Source organism: Drosophila albomicans, chromosome 3 (genome assembly GCF_009650485.2).
Source record: "Drosophila albomicans strain 15112-1751.03 chromosome 3, ASM965048v2, whole genome shotgun sequence".
Classification (NCBI taxonomy): Eukaryota; Metazoa; Arthropoda; class Insecta; order Diptera; family Drosophilidae; genus Drosophila; species Drosophila albomicans.
The window spans coordinates 12489209-12514650 of NC_047629.2; the positions used below are offsets into that span (position 1 = coordinate 12489209).

The 25442-nt window shown below is 39.1% G+C and overlaps 4 protein-coding genes across 6 annotated transcripts; all 4 read right to left on the bottom strand.

Annotated features, from left to right (window-relative positions):
- Nucleotides 1-471: 471 nt before the first annotated feature.
- Nucleotides 472-2419, bottom strand: LOC117570769 (procathepsin L). The gene is made up of 4 exons (XM_034252605.2): nt 2340-2419; nt 1604-1789; nt 1315-1523; nt 472-1247 (listed from the first exon to the last, which is right to left on the bottom strand). The coding sequence occupies exons 2-4, from the start codon at nt 1778-1780 to the stop codon at nt 545-547; spliced, it is 1089 nt and encodes a 362-aa protein (XP_034108496.1). The 5' UTR covers nt 1781-1789; nt 2340-2419; the 3' UTR covers nt 472-544.
- A 1242-nt stretch (nt 2420-3661) lies between these two features.
- LOC117570770 (uncharacterized) lies at nt 3662-4122 on the bottom strand. Its single transcript, XM_034252606.2, has 2 exons — nt 3955-4122; nt 3662-3883 (listed from the first exon to the last, which is right to left on the bottom strand). The coding sequence occupies exons 1-2, from the start codon at nt 4054-4056 to the stop codon at nt 3749-3751; spliced, it is 237 nt and encodes a 78-aa protein (XP_034108497.1). The 5' UTR covers nt 4057-4122; the 3' UTR covers nt 3662-3748.
- A 2350-nt stretch (nt 4123-6472) lies between these two features.
- Nucleotides 6473-13472, bottom strand: LOC117571465 (putative uncharacterized protein DDB_G0271982). Of its 3 annotated transcripts, none has more exons than XM_034253618.2 (4): nt 13045-13471; nt 9622-9997; nt 9347-9496; nt 6473-7777 (listed from the first exon to the last, which is right to left on the bottom strand). In XM_034253618.2, the coding sequence occupies exons 1-4, from the start codon at nt 13094-13096 to the stop codon at nt 6799-6801; spliced, it is 1557 nt and encodes a 518-aa protein (XP_034109509.1). In that variant the 5' UTR covers nt 13097-13471; the 3' UTR covers nt 6473-6798. The 3 variants fall into 3 exon arrangements, with proteins under 3 accessions (XP_034109509.1, XP_034109508.1, XP_051860686.1); XM_034253617.2 differs by having other exon boundaries at nt 9347-9499; nt 13045-13469; XM_052004726.1 differs by lacking the exon at nt 6473-7777 and having other exon boundaries at nt 8985-9496; nt 13045-13472.
- A 7976-nt stretch (nt 13473-21448) lies between these two features.
- Nucleotides 21449-24824, bottom strand: LOC117566696 (protein 5NUC-like). The gene is made up of 7 exons (XM_034246242.2): nt 24790-24824; nt 24598-24733; nt 24302-24558; nt 23966-24242; nt 22638-22932; nt 21944-22580; nt 21449-21852 (listed from the first exon to the last, which is right to left on the bottom strand). The coding sequence occupies exons 2-6, from the start codon at nt 24637-24639 to the stop codon at nt 22021-22023; spliced, it is 1431 nt and encodes a 476-aa protein (XP_034102133.2). The 5' UTR covers nt 24640-24733; nt 24790-24824; the 3' UTR covers nt 21449-21852; nt 21944-22020.
- Nucleotides 24825-25442: the final 618 nt, after the last annotated feature.

Consider the following 25442-nt stretch of genomic DNA (forward strand, 5'->3'; position numbering starts at 1 on the left):
TGTGGCCGCGTTCAGGGTTGGAGAAACATTCCCAATTTCTGTAAACATTGGTTTGTAATACAAACAAGAATGTTTCTTGAATTCAAAAAATATTATTATTTAGAAAATTAAAAAACATTTAATTTTAAAATTAGTTTATATTATTGCTGCTTTTATTTTAAATCTGTTGCTAGCGTGTGACCATACGAGAAGATATACCAACATTATCAGCTCAGTTAACGGTCGCCTAGTTCATATGGTATAATGGTATATTTCTGCTACGTCTGTTGAAAGGCGCGTAGTTTAAAAAGATTGATTGATTGAATATTGATTTAACACTATTGTATTTCTATGTTATAGGAAGATGTGAAGTTATAATATGAAATACAAACAAATTTGATATTTTCCACTTAAACAAATAATAATTTTAATTTTTTCCATTCTATTAAGAACGTTTGGATATCTAAATTAAGTAAAATGCAAACAACAAAGTCTTATGATATTCGTTTATTTATTGGTATGTTCAGATTGTACAATGACTGTACTTTTGTTGCTTTGTGGGATATTAAACAATGGGATAGCTGCATTCGGAGGCAATGCCGCAGAAGTTCTTACCACGTGGCAGACGGAAGTAACCCTCCTCACCCCAGGCTTTATCCCAAGAGTTCTTGACAATCCAGTAATCCTGCCCCTTCTCAGTACCGTAACCAACAACCAGAATGGAGTGATTCACCTCAGCGGTGTTGCACTCCTCATCCGAATAGATTCCACTCTTGTAGAGCAACAAACTCTCAATGCCATACACAGAGCAAGCCAATGGACCCTGAGTAGCAATTACAGTCTTCATGGCCTGCTCGTCCTTTGGTGGAATCGTGGCAAATCCAGTAATCTTGGCACCAGTTGCACCCGCCGAAAATTTGCAATTTTCCCTCTTATCCACATATGGATACTTGTCGCCACTGGAAATACCGTTCTGGCGTGTAATGAAATTGAAGGCGTACTCCTGGAAGCCACCATCGCAGCCATCAAGACCCAGTTCCAGTTTGCCACAATCGACCAGATTCTGTTCGGACAGATTGGGCAATTTGCCTGTCTTGCGGAACACATGACCCTCAATGGCGCCAGTGGTGGCAAATGACCAGCACGAACCGCATTCGCCTTGGAACTTGACTGGAGTAACTCCGCCCTTTTGACGCCAATCGAAGGAGTCGGGCAGCTTAGCGTTGGTCTGCAACTTGGGTTGGGCACGATGTTCGTTAGCGCTCTGACTGCAAGCGAAAGGCGAGAGACAAAGTTAAAGTAAATGGTAATAGGCGTATAAATGAGCCAACTTACTCGCCAGCTGATGACCGTTTTAAGCCAGTAAGCTGCTTAAGGAACTCGGCATTTGTCAAGTCAGCGAATGCATTCACAGCCATTTGGAAGCCACTGGAGCCACTGTTGAAGGCGGCGTTTCCGGCATCAACCAAGTTCTTGCGAGCACCAAAGAGACCCTCACGCAATTGACGATCCGCTGCCGAGAGATAGGTTTTTCCAGATTGTGCCTACAGGAGAAATACAGAGAGAGACAGAAAAGTGTTTAACAGACGCCACAATTTATAGTCGCACATATTTTGGAGCTTACCACAAAGTCGCCAAAGTTCTGCACATTATTGAGCACAGGAGGAGAGGGTATACGGTTGGCAATGTTGGAAACGCCTTGCCTGAAAGTGTTGGCCACATTGCCAAGTCCACCACCGAAGCCACCAAACTGGGCAGATGCCAGGGCCACAAAGGGCAACAAAGCGAACAGCAATTTCATCTTTTCGATCTGTAAATAAGATTAGTTTATTGTCTCTGTTTATTCAGCCATTTTCACAGTTGTCCTTCGATCGAGTCGATGGTGATTTTCCAAAAGGGCAATCGAGAGCAGCGCGACATTGAAACCGATTAAAGATTTTATAAAGATTATTTTAAAATCGTGAATTCAAGTTTATCCACTTGTTTGAAGTGGCCGTTTGAACAGCTGGGCGATAAACCGAACTGAAGTCGACATTAAAATTCACTCAAACAAATTCAAGTGAATTCTCACTTAACTGTTTTATTCTCACGTCACAGATGATATAATATTCGAATTGGAAAACAATATTTGATGACTACCCGATTGCCTCGAATTTTGCAATTGCCCTGAGATTAATGCGATTATTAATTACGTATACGTAATATGTTATAATGCATTCTTGATTAACACCAGCGAGAACTTGCTTCACACACCGGCAATTAGTAATTATTACGTGAACAATACTGAGCACAGGCAATGATTAAATCGGATCCTTCATTATTATTCTCACAAATTCACCTTAGTAACTAACTTAACTAACCTTTCTCGTCAGATCGCGCAATATAAATGCGAGACCCAGTTGCCAAAGTCGGAGCTTTTATAGATGCGATCGACGTCGCATCTACATACGTTATCATGCAAATTAAATAATAGAAAAGTCAAGTCTGTATCATTCACGGATCGTTCCGAAATTCAAATACATATATGTAAGTCACAAGTATTACCCAGATCAAGTATTATGCATATACAAAAAAACAGAAAACAGGCTGACTATAAATTTTCGATTAGTCTACGTATGTCATTTGAAATGTTGACTGGTTTGGCAATTAAAAGCCGTTAATTAGCGCGATGTTTAACAGCATTAAGATATAGATATAGATAAACAAATAGGTGCTTCCATTTTTATGTATTTCTTATACCCTGTAGCTATTCAAGTTGACTAAGGAAACGGCAGTATAATTTCTACAAAACAATGCACTTTTCCTTTTTTTTATTGTATAATACAATCCAATTCGTGACTTTCAATAGTCGATCTAATATTCTTAAAGGCTATGTTGTAGACAGGAATATATCATCAAACTTGCTGTAGTAGATTTAATCTTATTACAGGGTATATTGTGGACAAGCATACCCCATTAGTCTTGCTGGGTATTTCTTAGAAATCCATCAAAGTAAACCTGTTTTAGTTACGATTCAACAAATTTTTTATTAGAAATACAAGATTGTAGGACTAATTACTTAATTAAATTGTTTAAGCCAATAAATCGTAGGATTACAAATTACAGGGGTTCCCAGTTGGATCGAGAATGGATAGTAAGAATATTAATATATAGTATGTCTGCATACCTTATAAATTATTTGCCTATAAATTGTGAGATTTTCAAATCTAATCTTCTTTTTAATATTCCAAACAGTTTTAATTTGTTTTTATGATGTTTTATAATAGAGATTTTTAGTTCAGTAGCTGCTCTATCTGATTTACATTAATTACTAATCGACATTGACTATCAAAATAATGTTGTGAGCTTTGATCACTTCGCTGCCAGAGTTGGCAGTTGTATTTAAATTGGCAAGTTCATGAACTGTTAAGTTCAGCTGTTAATTGGCTGTTAACGTGCTGTTAATTATGCTAATCACTTGACAGACCGTAAACTCCCTAGCATTTCAAAGCTTTCAATTGCATGCCGAAATGTTACTTCCTTTGAATCATAACGATTAATTAAACACGACCAAGATGAAGCGGCAAACAATTACTGGGAATATGAGAATAATTATCACACTCTCCAAACTTGTTTTCCCCTTCCCTCGATTGTGAATGATTATTCGCATTTGTATTATATTGGCAATACTCGGAATTGAGCATGTTTGAGATCTACAATTTATATTTACTCTTTGAGTTATAGATAATGTTTAATAAATACAGTATATTCTAATATGAAATCATTTCTTTTAAGTCGTCTTGCTGGTCGGCGTGAGTTTTGGCTCCTGTGGTGGTTCGGTGATGGGCGTTGCCTCTGGCAAGAAAACCACGCCTTTGCTCAGATCCACAGGAGGAGAGGCCCAGTTCTGAGTCATGGCAAAGCGCTGCAGGAGATAGAGATGATAACGAGTATAAATATATTGAACTAATTGATCTAGTTGTCACAGTAACTTACTCCACTGGGAGCGAAAATGGAGCCACGCTCAAATTGAGGGCGAGCTGATGCGAATGCCAGGACGAAGGATGCAATGAGGGCGATCACGATAGATACTTTCATTTTGAGTATGGATTGGGAGTGTGTTGTAATTGAAGATGTTCTCACAATTCAGTTGTTGTGTTTGGAATGCTTCTCCATCTTTGAGAATGCCGTTTATATACCCGAACCTTTCTCTTTGCACAACGAAACGGATGCGATGCAAGTACGCATTTAATTCTTCAATTACTCGTACTTGCAATTAGTACTTCCGCAAAGGTGAATCATTTGATTATTTCCGAATTTGCCTGACATTATTGATCTCGCAATCGCAAACAAAGCGGGGCTGGAAAGTTATTAATAAAACTTCGATGTTTGCCGTGCATTTCAAAGAGGGCTCGTCACTCTCTAAGCTAACAAAGGTTAACAGTTTATTGTTAGCGTGGCGTGTTGTGAGTCATTAACTCTATTTTAAATTATTCCATTGTCTATTATGATGATAATCGTGTGTTTGTTCTACATTTAGTTTGATTTGATTTTCTAAGCTGCGCTCAACTTGAATATTAATTAGAGCAAACATTCTGTTGACTGAGATTTGTATCCATCTAATTAAATATGTATTTATTCTGAATAAAATGTAGACTGTTGACATTCATTTTAATAAGATATATTGATATGTTTAAAATGAACTACTTAAGCTTCTGTAAATTAAAAAAAAGATACAATGATATTATTGATATAATAAAATAATATGACATGCAATAAACATTCGAATATAAATGTAAGTGAGTTAAATTTAAACAAAGGAGTAAGAAAGCTAAAGTCGAGTGTGCTCGACTGCGAGATACCCGCTACTCATTTTTAATGAAAGCAAAACTGTGCGGTATTAATTTTAAAATATATCAAGTTAGTATACTAAAATTATAGCAAATACTATATTTGTTATATTTATATAGTACTACATTCAAAAGTGTGTGCAAAATATAACAGATTGTCATGGAGGCACAATGTTATACCTACCTATACCATATGGGTAGCGTATATAAAAATATATATTAGTACAATACAAATAACAAATGAGTGGAGTGTTTAATTGTTTCCTTAATTTATAAAAAATAAAACAATCTAATTGTAAATTATTATCTTTATTTCATTGTTCAATAAGATCATAACTCAAAAATCTTTATATTTTTCATTTCATTCATTCATTCACTGTTTAATAAGAACATAACTCAAAAATCTTTATATGTATTATTATTATATTTTAACTTTATACATAAGCTTTATATTTTATACACAAGCTTATTGTTTGAATATTATTTTTTATTGAAAACTTGTACATTTAGGATTTTAAATTTTAAATTTTTATTTTTTTCTTACATTGTCTAAAATTCCTAGGGTATTTCCGAGTCGTAAAAACTCGAATGTAGCTTTAGTAGTTCTTGATAACAGCTAGTCATATATCAAAATATTTTTATCAGAAACAAATTTAAGCAAAAGGAGAAAACTACAGCGCGACGCAGAAGAATGAAGAATGAGTCTTAAGTTGGAAACCCAATTCTCCCAGTTGTTACCTGTTGCTGTTGTTGCCACTAAAATGTGGTTGTTGTTGCTGCTGTTGTGGTTGTTGTTGGCGTTGCTGTGGCTGCGGCTGTTGCTGCTGCATTTCAAACATGTACGTGAGGAATGTTTACCTTTTTGTGAGTCTGAGATTGCCGTTTCAGCAAAAGAGAAACTTTTTATATTCGTTCGTTGGACCCTGCTATTCTTTTCAAGGTTGTCTTCCCGCCAACAACAACAGCAACAACAATAACGTTGGGCGACGTCTTTGTGTATGTGTGTGTGTGTGTGTGTGCAGGTTCTTTCATTAACCACTTTCCGCGGCAGCAACAACATCAACATCAGTCAGCAGAACTTCAAACGAACTCTCAGACTTGAAGTCAAAGTCAAAGACAAGCCTCTTTGCTCGCCGTCTTCTACTTCTTTGTCTTCTGCTGCTGCTGATGCTGCTGCAGCCAAAATCAAGGAGAGCTTCACGATGCTGCATGTTGCTGTTGTTGCTGTAGGCGAGGGAAGATCTCTGAGCTGACTTGGCGGGTGGCAGTACCTGTCTTGTGTCTTGTGTTTTCTGTCTGTCTTTTGTCCATTGCCCAGTGACCAACGCGTCTTCATAAAAGCTGATGTGATGCGTCTGCGTCTGCGTTTGCGCACAAATCCTCTTTAAATTAAGAAAAATGATTTGCAAATTCAGCCGCAGAAAAGTCTCGCAACGAGACCTGCTATAAAAGGTCCCATAACATTTTAGATTCTAGTGTCTAATTTATGTTTATTGGCCTTTATGGCCGCATTAACAAAGCCCAAATAAATCACAATCCCAGTCCCGACTTCGCGTCGCAGTCGCAATCGTAAAGCACAGCTCATCTGCTGTATAGGAAGCGTTGACCCTGCATCTTGAACGCGATGAAGCGAATGATTAGGGAGTGAGTGAAGTTGAGTCTCATTTTACATTTACCAAATTCGTTTTATTAATCAAGAGTGTGTTTTGTGTTTTGTTTTTGTCATACAATTAAAGCATAATATAATAGTTAGGTAAATCGTAAGTAATTAAGTTGCTCTTAATGCGATAACTAATCGATAGCTACTCGATAATGCTAGTGCTAGAAAAAGTCATCGTCTAGTCTGTCGCAGGTCCGCAGAGAGAAGTGCCATTTTCAAATAGAAAATGAGCATTCCTCAGTGGAACCCGGGACAGAGGCCCCCCGCCAAATACACCTGGAGAGCGATTACGATAGACGATAGCATTTATCGATTACGAGGAGATTACGATTAATAGCTATGCGGCTCCGGCAGCACCTTGAACTTGCGCGAATCATCGTTGTTGTTGTTGTTGTTGTTGACGACAACAGCCGAAGTCTTGCCGAGCACACGCATGGCATTCGAGTAGTCCGAATCGATCTGGGGAATGATCTGCTGCTCATTGGGACGCAACGTGCGTATCAGATCGCTCAGCGACAGCGAAGACTGAGGCGTGATCTCATCTTTGCTGACGGCAGAGGCACGCTGTAACTCTTGGGAACTGGTCATCTTCTCAAAGTCCTGCGCAATCTGCTTGAGACGCACCTCAATGCCGGGCGACTCCGTGGAGCTGGGCATTGTGACCGCTGGAGCTGGAGGTGCAGCTACAGCTGGAGCTGGCACATCATTGTGAGAGTCCGTCTCCGCCTCAGCTTCGTGTTCGACTTCATGTTCGACTTCAGCCTCATGTTCGACGCTGCTGTTGTCATCAGATGTCTCCTGGTTATCCTCATCGGCCTCTTGATGTTCCTCGTCGTTGCCATGCGCTTGCAATTGCAACTGCAGCTCCTCAATCGAATGCATTTCGTTGTGCAGTTCGTTGTCGTTCAATGGGAACACATGCTCCTTCACATCGTCGGCATCGTTCAGCTCACGGGCATGCTCATTGGACACATCGCTGGCATCGTGTTCATGCTCGTGTTCGTGTTCGTGCTCCTGTTCGTGCTCATCGAAATCGGTTTCGCCATCAGCATCGTCGTGCTCCTCCACATCCGCCTCGAGCTCAGCATCCATATCAGCAGTTGGGGCATCCACCAGCGAACGATCGTGATTCAGCTTGAACCACACAGTCGATGGCTGCTGCGAGGCATCCGCGGCATTATCGCCCACCGATGACTTTGCCTTGGCGAACATGCTGCCGCTGGTGGACATGATGAGTGGCAGCGGTGTCGTTGTCGCCAGATTGAGCAGCGAGACGGGCGGACGCGGTGTCGTCGAGGTGATGGGGCGTCTACAGTAAACCGAAACGAAACAAGAAGCAAAACAAAACGAATTGCATTACTTGGATTCGATTGAGTTCGAGTTCGAGGAAGAGTATTAGTTACTCTTCTCTTAGTAAATATGTCATTCGACTGGCAGCGAGCTTGGCATTTGGGTTAGTGCGAAAGTGCGAGATTGTATCTAAAGTTAGTTAGTTGAACACAAATCTTGATGGCAACAACAGCAACATTAACATTAACATTATCATTAACATCAAATTTAACGACAATTTAACAACAAGCTAAGCCCCAAACCACCAATTTGTTTAGCAAGAGTCTCGAAAGTAGCCTCGAAATAGAATCCTGCTCACCCTTCGGCAAAGTTGTGCAAACTGCAAGGGAATTAAGGTGATTTAAACTTGGAGAGTTTTTTAATATATATTCTATGAAAAGTATCTGTAATTATATTTCCCCAATATTTCCTAAGTTATCTAATAATCCTATTATTTTATCCCAATTTTTTATTAACTCCTTATTTTCGGTGATGGGTATTCTCATTTTTTTTTAGGATGGTATTAAGTACCGGAAACATTCATATTTTAATGGAATACAAATTGTTTAAAGAGTGATAATTTTAATATTTTTTTAGAAATTCTAATTTTTTTAAAATTTCAAACATAAAAAACCTAATATAGTATTTACAAATAGTTTTGGGACTTCTTAAAATTAATGAATTTGAAAATATTTGCTAAATATATTTTCTTTCCGCTATATTCAAAAATGTATACTTCTGTAAGGAAATAATTAGTATTATATTTGAAGAATTTTGTATAATTACAGTAGTAGCAAAAGAGCTACAAAATATTCTACAGATCCCTTCTAAGAAGAATCTTTTCGAAGAAAATCTACTTGGACCTTGTATAATGTATCTTCTGCCATTGATAAAATGAAGCTGAAAACTCTCTCGCCTGATTGCACAACATTCTCGGGGGTTGAGGGGACATCTAAAGGGGACTCTCATATAGCAAAGGGAAGTTTTCGTGTTTTGTTTTGCCCGATATCGTGATACAATATCAGTTTTAGTGATCTGTAAGTTAGTAATAGGCTGATAGCTTCGCATTAGTCTTCTGTATTAGGTAGATAGCGAGGTATACAGATGTCCAGTATACCCGCTTTGAGTGTGTGTAGTGTATATTTGTATTTGTAACGATTTGGGGTTTAGCTCACCTATTTGATTAAGTTTTGTATTACTTTTTGAACTGAACGTTCCATTGTTTTGTATTGAATTTCTGATAGTAATTTATTTTTGTTTTTTTCGTTTTGTTTTTTTTTTGTTTTTTGTGGTCAACTAAATTAACTTTTATTAATCACGATGTGGTTTTATCAATTGTTTATGTTTATTTGTCTGTATCTTAATTAAGGACATTCGCTTAAGCATTCTCGTATATCGATTTCATTATGTTTATATTTATGTTACTCTCTTATAAATTATTCAGTTATTTTGTTTTATTGTTTGATTGATTTATTTGATTCTTATTTTTTTTTTTGTGTTTTTTATATCGATTTTTTTAGTGGCGCCCATGCTCTCTAGTTGTCCTTACCCCTGCGCAGAAGAGACCGGAATGCTGCCATAGTTGTAGTAATAGCAACGGGTCTGTTCGCAAATGAAGTCCTTGACGTCCGAGCAGTCCTCGGGCATCCACTTGAGCGTCGGCTGCTTGAGGATGACGCAGCCCTTCTCGGCACCACTGCTGCTATAAAGATCAAGCAAAATTGCGTTTGCATTTGCGTTGCCAACGTTTAATCTTCAGCATTTGCATCGATCCTGACGATGAGGATCCTTGCTAAAGGATATCAAATCCTTGCTCTGTCTTACCTGTCGCGTGCTGTGCGCTGGGGAGAGGTGTTGCTGTTGTGATCGACAGGATCGAGGAGGCCAGCCTGGATGGCATCGGCCGAGTTCTCGAAGAAATCGAATGTGGCATTAAACGGCAAACCGGTGCTCATCCATAGGAACATTCCCGTGCCCAAGCGATTTCCGGATGTCCAGAAATCGTAGTTACCATAGCCGGCATTCTTCAGATACGTGGTCATCGATTCGGCCTTCTCCTTCGTCTCGAACGAGGCCAACTGCAGGCCCAGGGATCGACAGTACTGATAGGCCAGGAAGTAGTTCAGTTCCGGCGAATAGGGATTCATCCGACTGATGAAGTACTGCACGCCATCCAGATGTATGGTTGTAATGCGTTGACCTAACAAAAAAAAAAACAAACAAACAAAAATATATAAGAAAAAGAACAAACAATTTCACAATGTGAATTAGTTAATGCCGGCCACTGAACCCTAAAGAGCGAGAAGGTCCGCTCTGAATATTGAGTAATCGCCATGCGTAACCGTAACGGTAAATATATACGATATAATTTCTATTCGTTTCGTTGCGGCATCGAATGGGTAATCAAAAGATGTCCAAAGTAAATATCATTGAATAGGATTACCAAAACGAGCAATCCGAATGACAAAACACATTTTTTAGCGTATCTCTTGGATTGCTATAAAAAGCAGAAGCCAACAGAAGTTTTTGGACTTGGGGCCCAAAGTTAATTCAACACCGAAGCGAGTGCTGGGTGATTCATTGGCCAGCGTTTTAATGATAATGATGATGATGACCAGGAGCATTTATCGGTCTATGACCCGAGCCGTAGAATCAGATGCAGACAGAAGATACACAGATACAGCAACAAAAGCTAATTACACAAAATCCGATGAGGAAATAATGGCGTTGATGACATTAATTAGCCCAATGCCCAAAGAACGAAAGTAGTTGCCTTCATCTCTATTTTATTTTTCGGGGTTTTTCTTCTTACATAATCTCCCCATTCAGACAGTCAAACAATCCCAACATAAATAATAATAAAAAGAAATAAAGAACCAGCCTCAACACACACACACACACACACACACACACTGACAATGACTTGACTGCTTTCGTTTCGTTTCATTTTATTTGATTTCGATTCGTTTCGTTTCGGACATGGACAACAGGTAGTCGGAGCAAGATGTATCCCTTGTGTCTTCTTCTTTTTGACTTCACTTTGACTCTTGGTCAGGCACTCAAAGCGTGCTAAACAAATACTACAACAACAACAGCAACAACATCAATGTTGTATATGTGTTGGCCTCATGACAAACGTCGAACATCGAAGCCAAGCTAAGAGACATTTTCGTTTTCAATTCTGATTCGACGATGCCTCTAGGCAAACGGAAGGCTGCCCTCGGCGGACAGTTGACTATTTATGGAACTTGTCATGAATAGAGGAGGTACGACCGGCCAGTCAGTAGAGTATATGTGTACTTTATGTTTGTAGTACATACAAACACACACACTAACACACACATATAGTATATCTATAGACCGAGGGCCCAATCTTCTTCTACCTTTGTATGCGCGTCTGTTTGTATATTAAATTATTTCCGGCGATTTAAATGCAAGACACACACGAAGCCAAAGTCTTCTGATTTCAATAAGCAAACGAAGGACTGACAAAGAGACTGACAGATGTATAGATAAGTATAGAAATATGATGTGTTCGGAAACTAAAAATACTTCCAATAGGAAGTACTCTATCTATCCTCTATCTAATTTCTTTTCTGTATAACAAAGTTTCTTACAATATAAGTTTTTTGTTATATTATTAAAGGGAACTACATCTTTACCTTAAGCACATTTTACATTTGCAAAAGATAACAAAATATATTTAAGATATATTTTGTAAATACTATTTCCTCTAAAAATCGTATATTATGTTCCTTACCTTGTTTATTTAATTAGAAGAAAAGGCGAATTTAAACTATACTTTTATTTCCCTATTACTATTTTCCAAAGATGGATCACAGATCAAATTGTTCTGTTGCTTTACAGTTATTCAAGATTGTTAGAACTAAATGCACATCTCTTGCTCGTGAAGCAAAACTTTGTGTCAATACGTTATTCAATTTGTTGACTAATGATAGCCTTGGGTTCTGGTTTAGTTTTCCTGAAATCAACAGAAAATTGGAGTAATCGCAATTGATTTCATCTATCATCCGTAAATGTAGTCCGAGTGGGCATCCACTTTGGAATTGCAGCTAATTTGATCGGAGCTTGGACTGAGGATGAACTCGCCAACGAGTAACCCAATAATTGAAGTGCATTTTGCCCAGTTTCCCGTCTTCAAACCTACTTGGGCACTATAATTTGAAGGTAATTACGATCGAGTGAGTGGCTTCCCCCTCATTCGAGTAAATTGTAACGATAGATAGTACACGAATCTAGCACGTCTCTAATGATGCACTCAGAGTCAGTTTGAGAACTCACAGTCGACAGAGTACGACTAGTGGCCAGATCTTTGATCTTTGCAAGTTGCAAGCTGCAAGCTGCGAGGATCGCGGCTTGAGGCGCAAATGTAATCAAATGACGGTAAGCCTAGTTATTTGTTGGCACCTAACTTCCCTCCGGTTAGCAACCAAATGATTATTATGCATCGCCAGCTGCAGCAGATGCTGCCTACAGATGCTGGGGATAGCGAATGAAATTGATAAAAACAAAAAACAGCTTGGAGCTAAGAAGAATGAGCGGATCGGGAAATGAGAACAACCCAATCAAATCTAACAACTTCCCGCTCCATCTGCCCCTTAGCCTATCAGAGAATTCGCTTGGGCGTCATCGATGGAAAAAAGAAAATTATTCCCGCTTAATGACTATCATATTATAATGATAGTTCATAAAGTATTTGTGTATTCTGCGTAGATTTATTCATATAATTTTTTTTCTGTTCTTTCTACACCTTTCTTTTGCTACATTAATTAAATTGAAAAACTACAATTTACGGAAAATATCTATGAAATGAATTTTGAAAATAATCCTCAAGTTAAAAAATTATTATTTATGTTTTTATCGTATAAAAAAATAAATAATTTTTTTTTCAAATCAAACGAAACAATATTAACAAAAATTATGAAGAGATAATAAAATAAAGAATTCTGATATTCTTGGAAAAAATATTTAAAGTTTTTGAAAATTGGAACAATTGGTAATTTAAAAAATAATAAAACAAAAGTTCTACTACTAGGAGAAAGTATTACAAATTTTTGTAAATTGGATCGTTTTATAATATATGAACTTTTATTAAAGTTTTCGGCGGTATTATATTCTTCAATAGAAACAATTCATATATCATTCTTTTTTTATGAATATTGTATTTTTGTTTTGTGCATTTCTAATTTTGTTTAGTTATTAATAATAAGAATAACTTTTACTAACCTGCAGCGCATGCCAAAAGGCTGAGCACACAAAACAAAATGATTTTGGCCATATTCACTTCAAGATGTGTTTACTGGGTTAGTTTGAGCAAAAGCGATATCGAACGCGATTGATGCTATTCTCTATGCTCTTTGTTGAGAGTCCGAAGAACCGTTGGCACTTTTCGTCGCGTTCACTGTAAGCCTTCGACTGAACGGAGTGATATCCAGGCTATATCACGCAACCGCGAACCGTCAAGAAACTGAAGAACAAACTCGCTGCTGCGCTGTCGCCGCTGTCGCTGCTGCTGCTGTTGCTGTTGGCTGTTACTTCCAGAACGCCAATACTTCCAATTCCAATTTTAATTCCAGTTTCTGTGTGAACTTCCTCTTCCAATGCGCGCAGAACGAAACGAAACGAAACGATTCGAGGCGAAGACGAAAACGAAGACGATGAGTCGCACCTAGCACACACACTTATGCAGGCACACAGACACAGATATAGATTCAGGCACACCTTGAGACGCGTCTTTAATCCTTTGACCAAACGGACACACAATTAGAACTTGATTCTGAGGACTTTGGAACTAACTGCGGCTCTGAAGCAGAACTGAAGAACTGAAGTAATGTTGCTTGGCCAAGTACACAAAGGTAAATGTCGTGAAGAGGGCCAGATTGTTAGCTTAAAAAGGAAATTGTCGGAGACCAAACTGCACATGTGTGCGTCAGTAAGACTGTATGTGTGTGTGAGATCATGAATGAATGAGCCAGCAATGGAATAAGCCAAAGAATACGAAATGTGACAGTGGCTAACACCAAGAAGAAAAGCCAAGAACAAAAACCGAAACCGAGTCCAAAACCCGAACCCGAACCCTATCTCAGACCCGTGCTTATTCCCATTCCCGTTCCCGTTCCCGAACTCTGACTATTTGCGCATTTCGTGGATGTGATTGCTGGAACGCGCTGTGGCTTAGTGCAAGTGTGTGTGTGTGTGAGTGTGTATGTGTGTGTGCGTGCTTGCGATCGTGCGGCACTGGGACTTGATGACTTCTTGCCCATGGTCTTGGTCTTCGGCTTGGTGTTGGAACTCAGCACTCGGTGCTAGACAAAGAGCGCAATAAAGCCGCGACGCGACGCGACGCAAAGGTACAGACAAGAGGGCCAAAACCGAAATACCAAACACACACACACACACACACGCTTATAGCAGCACACACACGCATACACTTGCAGACGTGCCTGTGCTGCAAGTCGTCTTTCGTCGTCGTCTTTTCCAATGGGAGTCGCAGTCGCCGCTGTTCATTGTTAGTTTTATTCTTTCTCCCACAACGTCGCTTTGGTTCTTTTTTTTGTTTTTGTAGGTTCTGCTGGTCCCACTTCTTACCTGGTTCTGACTCTGACTCTGACTTGTGGCTTGTCTTAGGGCCCTGTCCCCGTCCCGTGCCCGTTCCCGTCCCTTCCCCCAACACCCCTGGCAGCTGGCCACAGTTCAAGCTCCAACTTCAGCCCTGCGCGATCGTTCCATTAATTTGGTACGCTATCGCAGTTTGCCGTCGACGTCAACGTCAACAGCAACGACAACGACAGCAGCGACGTCAACGTCGACGTTTCGACTGGTTTGTGGTTTCGGTTTTACGATTCCTGCCTGGAAGCGTGAAATGTAATAATGATCTTCTCTTTTGCATTTTGACAATAAGTCTGCGGGTGCCCCCACCAAAGACATCTTGAACCGCCAAGTAAAAATTCATAATTTAAAACTGCAATCGACGCAGCGATACCCGGTAAACATTTATTTATAATATTGTATGATCATATTTTAGATTACAGTAGTCAAAACAAAATAAATATTATAATTATAGACAGTCATAGCAAAATCTCTAGACATATAATTATAATTTCCAACAAGTCATTATACCTTTTTAACTCTCTGTGGGTCGGGCATAAAAAGCCCGCAATATGAAATGTTAATATTCTTTTAATATATCTGCAGATGCACGTAGTATAACTTCGGACTGTGTTTATATATAATTTATGCTTTTCACCCAAGTCCGACTGACTGGCTGGCTGTCTGTCTGTTTATTTATCAGTTTAGAGTGCTGGCTGTAAAATGGCGTCATCCAGCGGAGAAAGAAAGGAAATCGTTACACACTGTTAATTAGATGTACACACGCTGTAAATAATGCTAATGAGTTCTCACTGATTGTTGAATCCTTTACCACCAGCATTTGCCCATTGCAAATTTGAATACAGCATTTAAAGCCTATCTATTACAATTCTTGTTGACAGTCTGTCTTCTCTTCTCAGATCTTGTCGGATATTTCTAGTGGCATTGCATTAGGTAAGGCTGTCAAGGATTAGCTGCAGTTCAGCTAGAGTTTACATTCGCTATGACTTGGGTGTTGGCTTGCCTTCTGCTCTGCCTTCTTCTTAATCAATATTTAATCCAATTCGACACATGGCTGGATAAATAGCTGGCTATAGGTGGGTGTGGGCCATAATTATATACAAGTCCGAGTACGACTAAATATAATAATGGCCAGGTGATTAAGAGTCATGGGAAATGGAATGCGTTCATTTTCCCAGTTGGGCCCAGGGCCTGGGCAAGGTTCTAGGGTCTGAGTCTGAGGCTGGGCTTCGGCTTGGGTCTGAGTCTTGGCCTGGGCCTGGGCCTGGTTGTTGCGCTTCCTTCGATCGAGTCTAGGCGGTTGTTGACTGCCTTTGCTTTGCTGCTGGGCAACAGCAAAAAAGTTGGCACTGCGACTGCAACTAGGGCTGAGATGTTGTTGTTGCTGCTGCTGCTGTGGCTGTTGCTGTGCGTGCGTATTGCAATCAAAATTCTATCGAGGAACGCACCAAGATTTTGGGACGCCCTACGTGCATCGTTTATTGAGCTTGCTGCTGTTGTTATTGCTGAGGTTGCCGCCGGGCCGACGCCGACGTTGCTGCAACTGTTGTTGCTGTTGCAAATGCTGTTGCTTCGGTTGCTGCTGCTGCTGCTGACGTCTGTCGACGCATTCAGTTTAATGTGACCGCCACGTCGCGTCGCGTCGCGTCTTGAATCCTCGCTATCTGGATTTAGAGCTGTTGCTGCTGCTGTTGGGGTTATGGAGTTTAGAGTCTAAAGGCAGCTATTTGGATGGCCTTCGCCTTAACAGCATTCATCCATATCCATCTATACATGTTGCTGGTCTTTTACTGCTGCTGCTGTTGCTGCTGCTGCTTCTAGTTGATCTTGTGATCTTCACCATTTGTGTGTGCTCTGTGCTTACTTTGTTGGCTGCTCTGCAACTTCGTTGTTGCTGTTGCTGCTGTACTTGTTGCTGTTGTTGTTGTTGTTTCCCTTTTCTCTGGTTTATTTCATTGCTAGTTCTCGAAGCGACTAGTTGTTGTTGTTGTTGTTGTTGTTGTTGTCTGCTTGCCTGCTGTTGGTCTAAAAATAAACTTGGCACAAGATTGAGGAATTTAATTCGCCTTTTGGTAGAAATCCTCGACTTTGCAAACGGACTTTGGCAACACGCAGACGAACCTCTCGCTCGCCAGCTAGTTTCGCTTCATTTTTAGCCTCTTCCTCACACACACACACACACTCGTACACACTCGCTCACATGTATTTGAATCTGTATCTCAGGTGCGTGAGATGGCGCATTGCTCCTGTATTCAGAGTAGGAGAGAAGACTTTGCGCAATCCACTTTAGCGTCAACTGCTGGAATGATGATGATGATGACATGGTCATGGCATGCTGCTCATTCGCAAAACCAGCGGGAAACCAGATGCCTCCACTCCACTCCTCTCCGCATGAACATTTTCCGCATCAGATCAAAGGATTAAAGCATTCTGCACACATAGATTTTACGGATTTTAATTCCAATTCACAAATGACACACCTCATGCCTCAAAGTTGCAGCTTAGTTGATGCAGACATCACATTCGCATTTCCACTTGCATGATTTCAAATTAGAATTGATCTCACAAACGTGTTGATTTGACAGGCAAAAGAGCAAAAAACAAGAAGACGACAAACAAAAAAAAAAAAAAGAAAACAGTTCTAGAATTTCATAATCAAGCAAAGATGATGATCTGCTCAACTGTGTCTTCACTTGGGCTTCATCTCTTTTTTTGTGTCCTTGATGCACGAAGGTCATCAGCATTTGCATTTGCAGCTAGGCCCAGAACTTGGCACTAGGCACTCGGGGCACTTACCACTATTTGTTGCTGCTGTTGCTGCAGTGTGTCGTGAGGGCCAAGCCCAGAAAATCACATAAACAAGCCAGAACTGCCCCCTCCGGAGCTGTGGGTTCGTCGTGTTCGAGTTTGAGTTTGCGTTTGCGTTTGAGTTTTTAGTTTCGAGTTCGAGTTCATTCATACATAAATTCATATGCGCAGCTTCAACGAAAATTTCCAATAAGTTATTAAAATATGCGCAATGGCAGCCAGCATTTGCCTTTTGCAATAAATGCTTAGCATAAAAAACGAATTATCAACTTGAACCAAATTGCAGATAAACCACAATTGTCTCTCAGTCTAGACGAAGGCAAGACTACACTAAAGTTTGGAAAAGTTCCATAAATACATAACAAAATTGTGAATGAAAATAAAATTCTTCTTTGGTATTTGAAGCATTAATTAATTTTAAAAAAAAACCAATGATGTGATGACAACTAGAGTTTTACATTAAGATACTATTCTTAAATGTAGAAATGTTGAAGTTTAATGTATTATTAACCACAGTGAAAGCAACTTTAGTGCACCCAAGGGGAGTGTCTGATCGAATAAATTTACTTTGAAAACTATGGCGAACACTATAGAGCACGTTTTCGCCAGGAGAAGTAAACTGTTATTAGAGAAGTTTTCACGGTATAATATCTTATTATAAAGTAATTATTTTCAGTTACTTAAGTTCACTAGACTAATAAAAATAACACAATATTTAAAATCAAGAAATTTCTTCAATTAAAACTAAAAAGATCAAATGTAATCATAATGCTTATTTCATACTCAATTAGATTTAAAATGACAAAATTGAAAATATGAAAATGAATAACAACTAAATTAATATTTTGTCTTATATTATATAAATTTTCAGCTTATAATATGTGTTATAGTGTTATGTGATAATATATTATATATCACTGATTGAGTCGATTTCTATTACATGTAGTATTAATCTAGTAGATTTAATATAATAAGAAAAATAAATAAAATATCACTGATAAATTATATCACTTGAATTCAAATTTTTAATTTATTTTTCTATTAATTGTTATATCCATATATTTTAAAATTTATTCATTAAACAAACCGTTAGCAATGACCCAAAATAATTATTTTATTCCGTTTGTAATAGTTGAAACTCTCGTAAAAAATGAAAATAAATGTTAGAAACTGGGAATGAATAAGTTATGAGTGGTCGATAAATGCATTCATTCATGCGTTACAAAAATCGTGACAAAGTTGTTATATCTCTTAGGCCAGAGTAAAACGATCATAGATGTGGTTTGGGTGCATGGTTCGTCTTGATATCGAGCAAGCTGAGGCTAAAGCTGAGGCAGAGACAGAGGCAGGCCTTCTTGCCTTGACCATGGCCATGGCCATGGCCATATCAACGGTAAATAATTTCGATCACAAAGCAAAGCCAAAGTCAAAAGACATAAGCAAACGAGGCAAATGAGCATTTGGCATGTCGAATGCGCAATGCCCGATTCTCGATTCCCAATTCCCGATTCCCGACTCTTGATTCCGATTCCCGATGAGTGGCTCTTTTTGCCTGGCTGCCTGGTTGCCTAATGGCCGATGGCTGCATAGCGTTAGCTGGCAATCAAATAGAATGAGGACGAGGCAAATTTGGCCCAAGCAAAAGAAAAAAAGCCTAGTGAAGATGTTGATGCAACCGCAGCAACAGCAACAGCGACAGCATCACAGAGTTTTGAGTTCTGCTTTGTGTGATTCACGTCATTTCGAATTCCATGTCAAAAGGTGAAGCCAATTCAACGTTTCTGGCGAACTGGCCACAAAAATCACGACCGTAAGCCAAAGTCAAAATCAACGCCAAAGTCAAAGTCAAAGTCAAAGTCGAGGCGAAGTCAAAGACGAAGACAAAGACGAAGGCAAAGTCAAAGCGTAACAATGCCAAAAAGAAAAAGATACAAAATTAACAACTGCAACAACACGATGTTGACTCGAATCGCGTTGAATGAAGATTGTTTCGACTAATTTGTAACTCTCTGACATTTGTTCTAGATACAAATAGTACGGACAACGAGACGAGCATGAGCATGAGCATGATCAAGCAGTTAATGCCCCACTAATATGGCCATTACGAGTCCACAAACCATTTAGCCTGGCAGCGTAGGAAATCAAAATACGAAATGCGAAATTTGAGATTGCGAAAATAGAAATTCAAAGACGGAAGTTGTCGTTTTATGCGCACATTTACCGTTTAAATGGTGGGGAAAAACAGTTCGAGAAGATTATACATACTTAGGCTCCATACGAAGTGGTGCTAAGTGGTCCCAACTCAGGCCTCTTTTCCATGGCCAGGGTCATCACGCACACATCTACGAAGGTACTTTCACACCTACTGGACAGCGTCTATTTATTTGCGAAATTGAAATGCCACTGCCAACATCTCTCCTCGCCACGGCATGTGAATGTGGCTGTGAATGTGACTGCGAACGGTGGATACGGGTGTGGATGTGACTATGGATGTGGCTGTGGCTGTGGCTGTGACTGTGACTGCGGATGCGGGTGTGGGTGAGTTCAAGAACCTCTTTGAACCATGACTAACTGAATGACTGATAGTTGAAAGCTAAAGTGCCGTGCAAAATGCCCGATTCTGCACTTGACCGACGGCGGCGTCCGGCAGTCAGTCAGCCAAAGACCTCACTGTGCTCCCCAAGCACAGAATCCCCCTCCCTCCCCCGTCAGATGCCACCTCATGCTCGCACTCTCGCAATCGCACTCTGCTGACATCAAGTGCCGAGACAGAACAGAGTTTAAGTATGAACTGCTCGCTATAATTACATACGAGTACAAACTGGCAAAGACTTCTTTCTTCTCCGTTTGTCTCGACTCCAGCTTCGGCTTCGGCTTAAGCCCATGGCCCATGGCCCACGGAACGTGGAACGTGGAACGCAGAACATGCCTACTGCTCGTCGTACTATGTCTATGGATGGGCCTTTTTAGCTTTGTGGCATTTCAGCTGCTCGCTAAGACGCCAAAGCCAAATGCCGCCAGCAGCAACATCACAAGCAACAGCAGCAGCAACAGCAGAATGTGTTTGTGTCGCCTACGACCAAGTCATTTGCAGACTTCAGCTTAAGCTCAAAGTGCAGATGTATGTGTAGTTCTCACGACATCAGCTACAAGAACAGCAGCAGCCACAGTCACAGCCATAACAACAACAGCAGCAGCAGTAACAACAACAGCAGCAGTAGCAGCAACAACATCTATAGCAGAAGCAACAACAACACCACAATACGCCAGTAGCGCCATTGAGCCAAGGGCGAGGGCGAGGGCTCAACTGCTTCTTACAAGCAAATGCACAGTGGGACAAAGCCAAGCATTCTTGGCCATTCCAAATAAATTGAGAATCGTAAAGTATTATAACATCTAAGTAACCAAAATTTTATAGTAGGACCAATATTGTGTTACTCTTATTATATATTTACTTATTATATAGTAACACATAATATTGGTCCTACTATAAAATTGACAAATTAAAATTTTAAATCATCATAAATTTCTAACTTTTCCGGGCGTTAAATTTAGTACCAAATTAGTTTTTATTACTTTATACTTGCAATAATTTATAATATACTTGTCTTTCTACTTAAACGGATATATTAGATAAATACAATGTAATTATTTATACAATAAAAATGTTTTTGTGTTGTTTTTAACTACTATAAACAAATTTAAGCATATTAAGAAATTAATTATCAGTTCAGCACTTCATTAAGGCCAAATATATGTATATTTGATTCACATTATTTATTAATAATTAAGTGATTAAGTCCTTGCGAGGCTAAATTACGGTTTTTTGTGATCGTATTCAATCAAAATTATTATAAATTAAATTAATTATAAGTTTATTGTCAAAAATATACCTAAAATAATTAGTAAAATGTAAATAACATTTGTCACTAAATAATGAATAAGAGATTACAAAAAGAAAAACTAATTTAAACATGAAGTAACCACTTTCTATAAGATTTTAATTTTGTAATTAGATTTCCATTTAGTTGAATAATTGTATGTACATATATTGTAATGTATTTAAAATACCTATTTGAACTATTTTAATGGTGTTAATAAGTTGCAAATAAATTTGAACCCAAACAAATTATTAAACACCAGTGTGCGGCTTAAACACTGCATGAAATTCTAACTATAGAGGGAATTAAAGATCAAGAGACAGAAGTACCATACATTAACACAGACCAGCTAGTATTTTATTATATTATATAAGGATGCTGCTTGTTATATAAAAGTCAGACAATGAACTCTTGACACTGAAAAGCTCCTTCCTATATAAACAGAGCTCAGTTGTAATGCATTAATTTTGTAGCTTACCAAATTTGATTGTTTTTGATAAAGTTTTATTCGGCCAAGAGAAAATAAGGTGCGAATTAAATAAGGTCTTCTCACATCGACTCTGCAGAGCATAGAGACGACTGTATTTATGAGTGTGTGCCAGTTACTGGGAGTAGCTGAAGCAGAGACACATGTATTACGCCAAGGGCGCTGTATAATAATGGAGGGTCAATGCACACAAGCTGGCGGTACGACGACCCGACGTCCAAGATCCGAGAGTAAAGCAATTAACAAATACTACAAAAATAAGAAGAGAAAAAAAGAGAAGCCAACGAAACTCCGCATTAGAATAGATCATTAATCTAGTTGCTCGGACTGGTTATCTTACCCAGATAGTCTTCACATTGGCGACAATAAAAGCATAAGAAGAAACTTCTGTCTCTTTTCTTTATCTTTCTCAGTTACTTAGTGTGTTAAAAGTATTTTCAAAGCTATGAAAATGTTTAAAAACGAACGTAATGACGAAGCGCAGGATTTCCGATGCTTCTCCACGATTTTGATGCGATACTCCAACATGGGATAAACCACTTTGTGTTCTTGAAAGTATTTTGCCAAGTTCTCGCGATCAATCATTTGCATAACACTGACATAAGAATTTGGATCTTTAAAATACTTATGACCATCGCCGCCGTTTAATATAAACGTGTTCACAATAACACCATAATACTTGTGCTTATCCAACGGCTCGAAATGGGGACTTGGACAATCGGCGCAGAGTACTTGAACCGATGTGACACGTTTTCCTTTGGGTCGATTGTAGTTCAAGGTAATCCGTAAGCCAGACACCTGCAGAAATCCTCCAGCCAAACTTGTGTTCCGCACTGAGGCCGAGTGTTCCAACAAATTGATGATATTTATACCCTTGATACGGGTTACAGATAAGGTGTTGCCAAAGGGCAGTACTGTTGGAACATCGGCTCCAGTTACGATTCCGTCTAGTCCAGGATCAATAGATGCACGTATTCCTGTCGATTGTAATGTAGTTTAGTCATATTTGTTAGTCATTCTATGTAGAAGATTACCTCCGCCATTGGCGAAAGCTATTGCGGCATCCGTGAAGTAAAGTCCGCCCTGATCTTCGGCAATACGACCATAGACCATAGCGTCGGTAATTAAATTGCCAAAGTTGCATTCCACTTTTCGACATGAAGAGCCATTAAGAAAGACTTTCGATATGCCAACGATCTGTTCATCAAGCTCATCTATTTTCGTTCTTCTTGCATCCAATACAGCTTTAATACTGCTATCGAGGGGCACCGACGAGTCCAACAGCATTGGTTTGCCCCTAAAGTTGATGAGGTTACCTCCGTTGTCAAACTAAATGTGGAATACATAACAGATTATTTTCTAAGAAAATAAAGGAATTGCAAATATTTAAAGAATACTCTTTGTATGTACAATCAGAGTGTCACAGAAATGGCCCTCGTTTATTAGAAAACAAGTAAGAAAGTTACAGTCGAGTGTGCTCGACTGTGAGATACCCGCTACCCATTTTGAATAAAAGGAAAAGATTACGGTATTTTTTAAATATACCAAAAATTTGAAAATACTAAAATTATACCAAATGGTATATTTGTTATATCCATATAATACCACATTCAAATCATACCATACACGGCATAATATACCAGATTGTCGGACAACCCCTAGTAAGTAGGCGTTTTTGCCCATGCAAAAGTATTTCTTTAATAACTTCCACAATTTTTGTCTGACCGCAACCAAGTTTTCTGGAATCACAATTACTATAGTTATTATTGCATATACCAAAATCGCAGCTCTAGCTCTAAAGTTACGCTTGTTATTCGATTATTTTGTACGCTATGTCCGCTCTGCAAAAGTATTTCTTTAATAACTTCCACAATTTTTGTCTGATCGCAACCAAGTTTTTAGGAATCACAATTACTATAGTTAATTCGCAGCTCTAGCTCTTAAAGTTACGCTTGTTATTCGATTTTTTTGATTTGCGGAGGCGGAAATGGGCGTGGCAAAAATTTGAAACAAACTTGATCTGCGTGCAAACATAACAAATGCTGTCGGAAAAAAATTATAGCTCTATCTCTTATAGTCTCTGAGATCCAGTGTTTCATACGGACAGACACACAGACGGATATGGCTAGATCGTCTCGGCTATATATGCTGATCAAGAATATATATACTTTATGGGGTCGGAGATGCCTCCTTCTACCTGTTACATACATTTCCTGTCGGCACAAAGTTATAATACCCTTCTACCCTATGGGTAGCGGGTATAAAAAGGAATATTTATATGTAACGTGTACAAGTTGGTATCTTAGTCAATTTATCTGTGTGTACAACTAGTATATATCTGTGTATTCATTAATATTCTTACCTCCAGATGAATCTCGCCCAAGTATTTCGAGTATGCATAAGCTTGCAAGACTGGCACCTTTCGACCATCTGAGTTGATCACAATAGTCGGATAGTTGCCCTCGGGCATATCCTTGGCAGGCGGTGCACCGGTGTAGAGGAATGTGTGCGAATGTCCTCCAATGACAAGGTCGACTTCAGGACATTTCTTGGCGATTTCCTGATCCCTACTATAGCCGGAATGTCCAAGTGCTATGATAATATTAACTCCCTGCTCGACAAGTTTTTTCGCTTCCGAACTTGACATAAGAAAAATTAACTTTGGAAACTATTCAATAATTTTAATTGAATTAATTACTTAATGCAATCAATTTCATCGAAATACTCCACATCGTTGGCTGTAACCAGATTTTTCGTTTCGGGCGTCAAATAGCCTATGATACCAATGGCTTTCTCCAATTTCCGGATGACTATGGATTTACTCAGATTCTTGATATTTTGCATTGAGGGTACTTTTCGCAAGTCCAAATTGCAGCAGACTATGGGAAATTTAACGAGATTCAGAAACGGGAGCAGTCCATCGACATTGTCATCAAACTCGTGATTACCCAGCGACTGTAGAAATGGAACAGATTTTTAAGTAAAACTTTAAACCATTGCATCTGGATTCAGCATATTCATCATCTCAGCTGCCATCTCGCCCTTATAAAAAGTATACCAAGGCGTGCCCTGAAAGGTATCACCAGCGTTCAAATAGAGCGTCTGACCCGCAGCACGGGCTTTTTCTACACTAAGTATTTAATATGTAATAATTATCTGAGATACTAATTGAATAGTTCAACTTACACCGTGGCCACTCGAGCGAAACCTCCAAAGCATAGACCCTTGGAAGTCAAATGCACTGCTTGCTAAGTTGGGCAAACAACGGTAAGCAGTGCATGTGCACCGAGTACAGCTTGGCTAGTGCAAGTATTGTGCCTACAAGTTGTAAGCTATTTTGAGGACTGTATTACTGATATCCTTGGAACCCCAGAGCGGTCGGCTGCATTATTATTTCCTCTAAAATTCCTTTGCATTAGAATGATGGTTATATCTATATACATATTTTGTTATTATAATAATCTTTTTTTTAGTTAATTGTACTGAAAGACAAGATGAATATGAACATAATCGTTTCCATTACGTTGGCTATGCTCACAAAATTGATCAGATTTGCAACATTACAGAAGGAAATGCCTTCTTCGCCTTCTTCAGTATTCTCAGATTTTACGTATTTCAGGAACTCGTTCAGATCTACTGAATTTTGTCCCTTCAATTTCTATTAATAACTAAGATATCCATGATGTTAGCATCCTGAGATATCCACATATCTGATAACATGAGACTACCATCGTAATTTATGAACTAGCCCATATCATCGAACTAAAAAACAAAGGGACATACAACTTTATATACTTTGCTTAAGTAATAGGCCACCTCCAGTGGGATACGGACCCTCT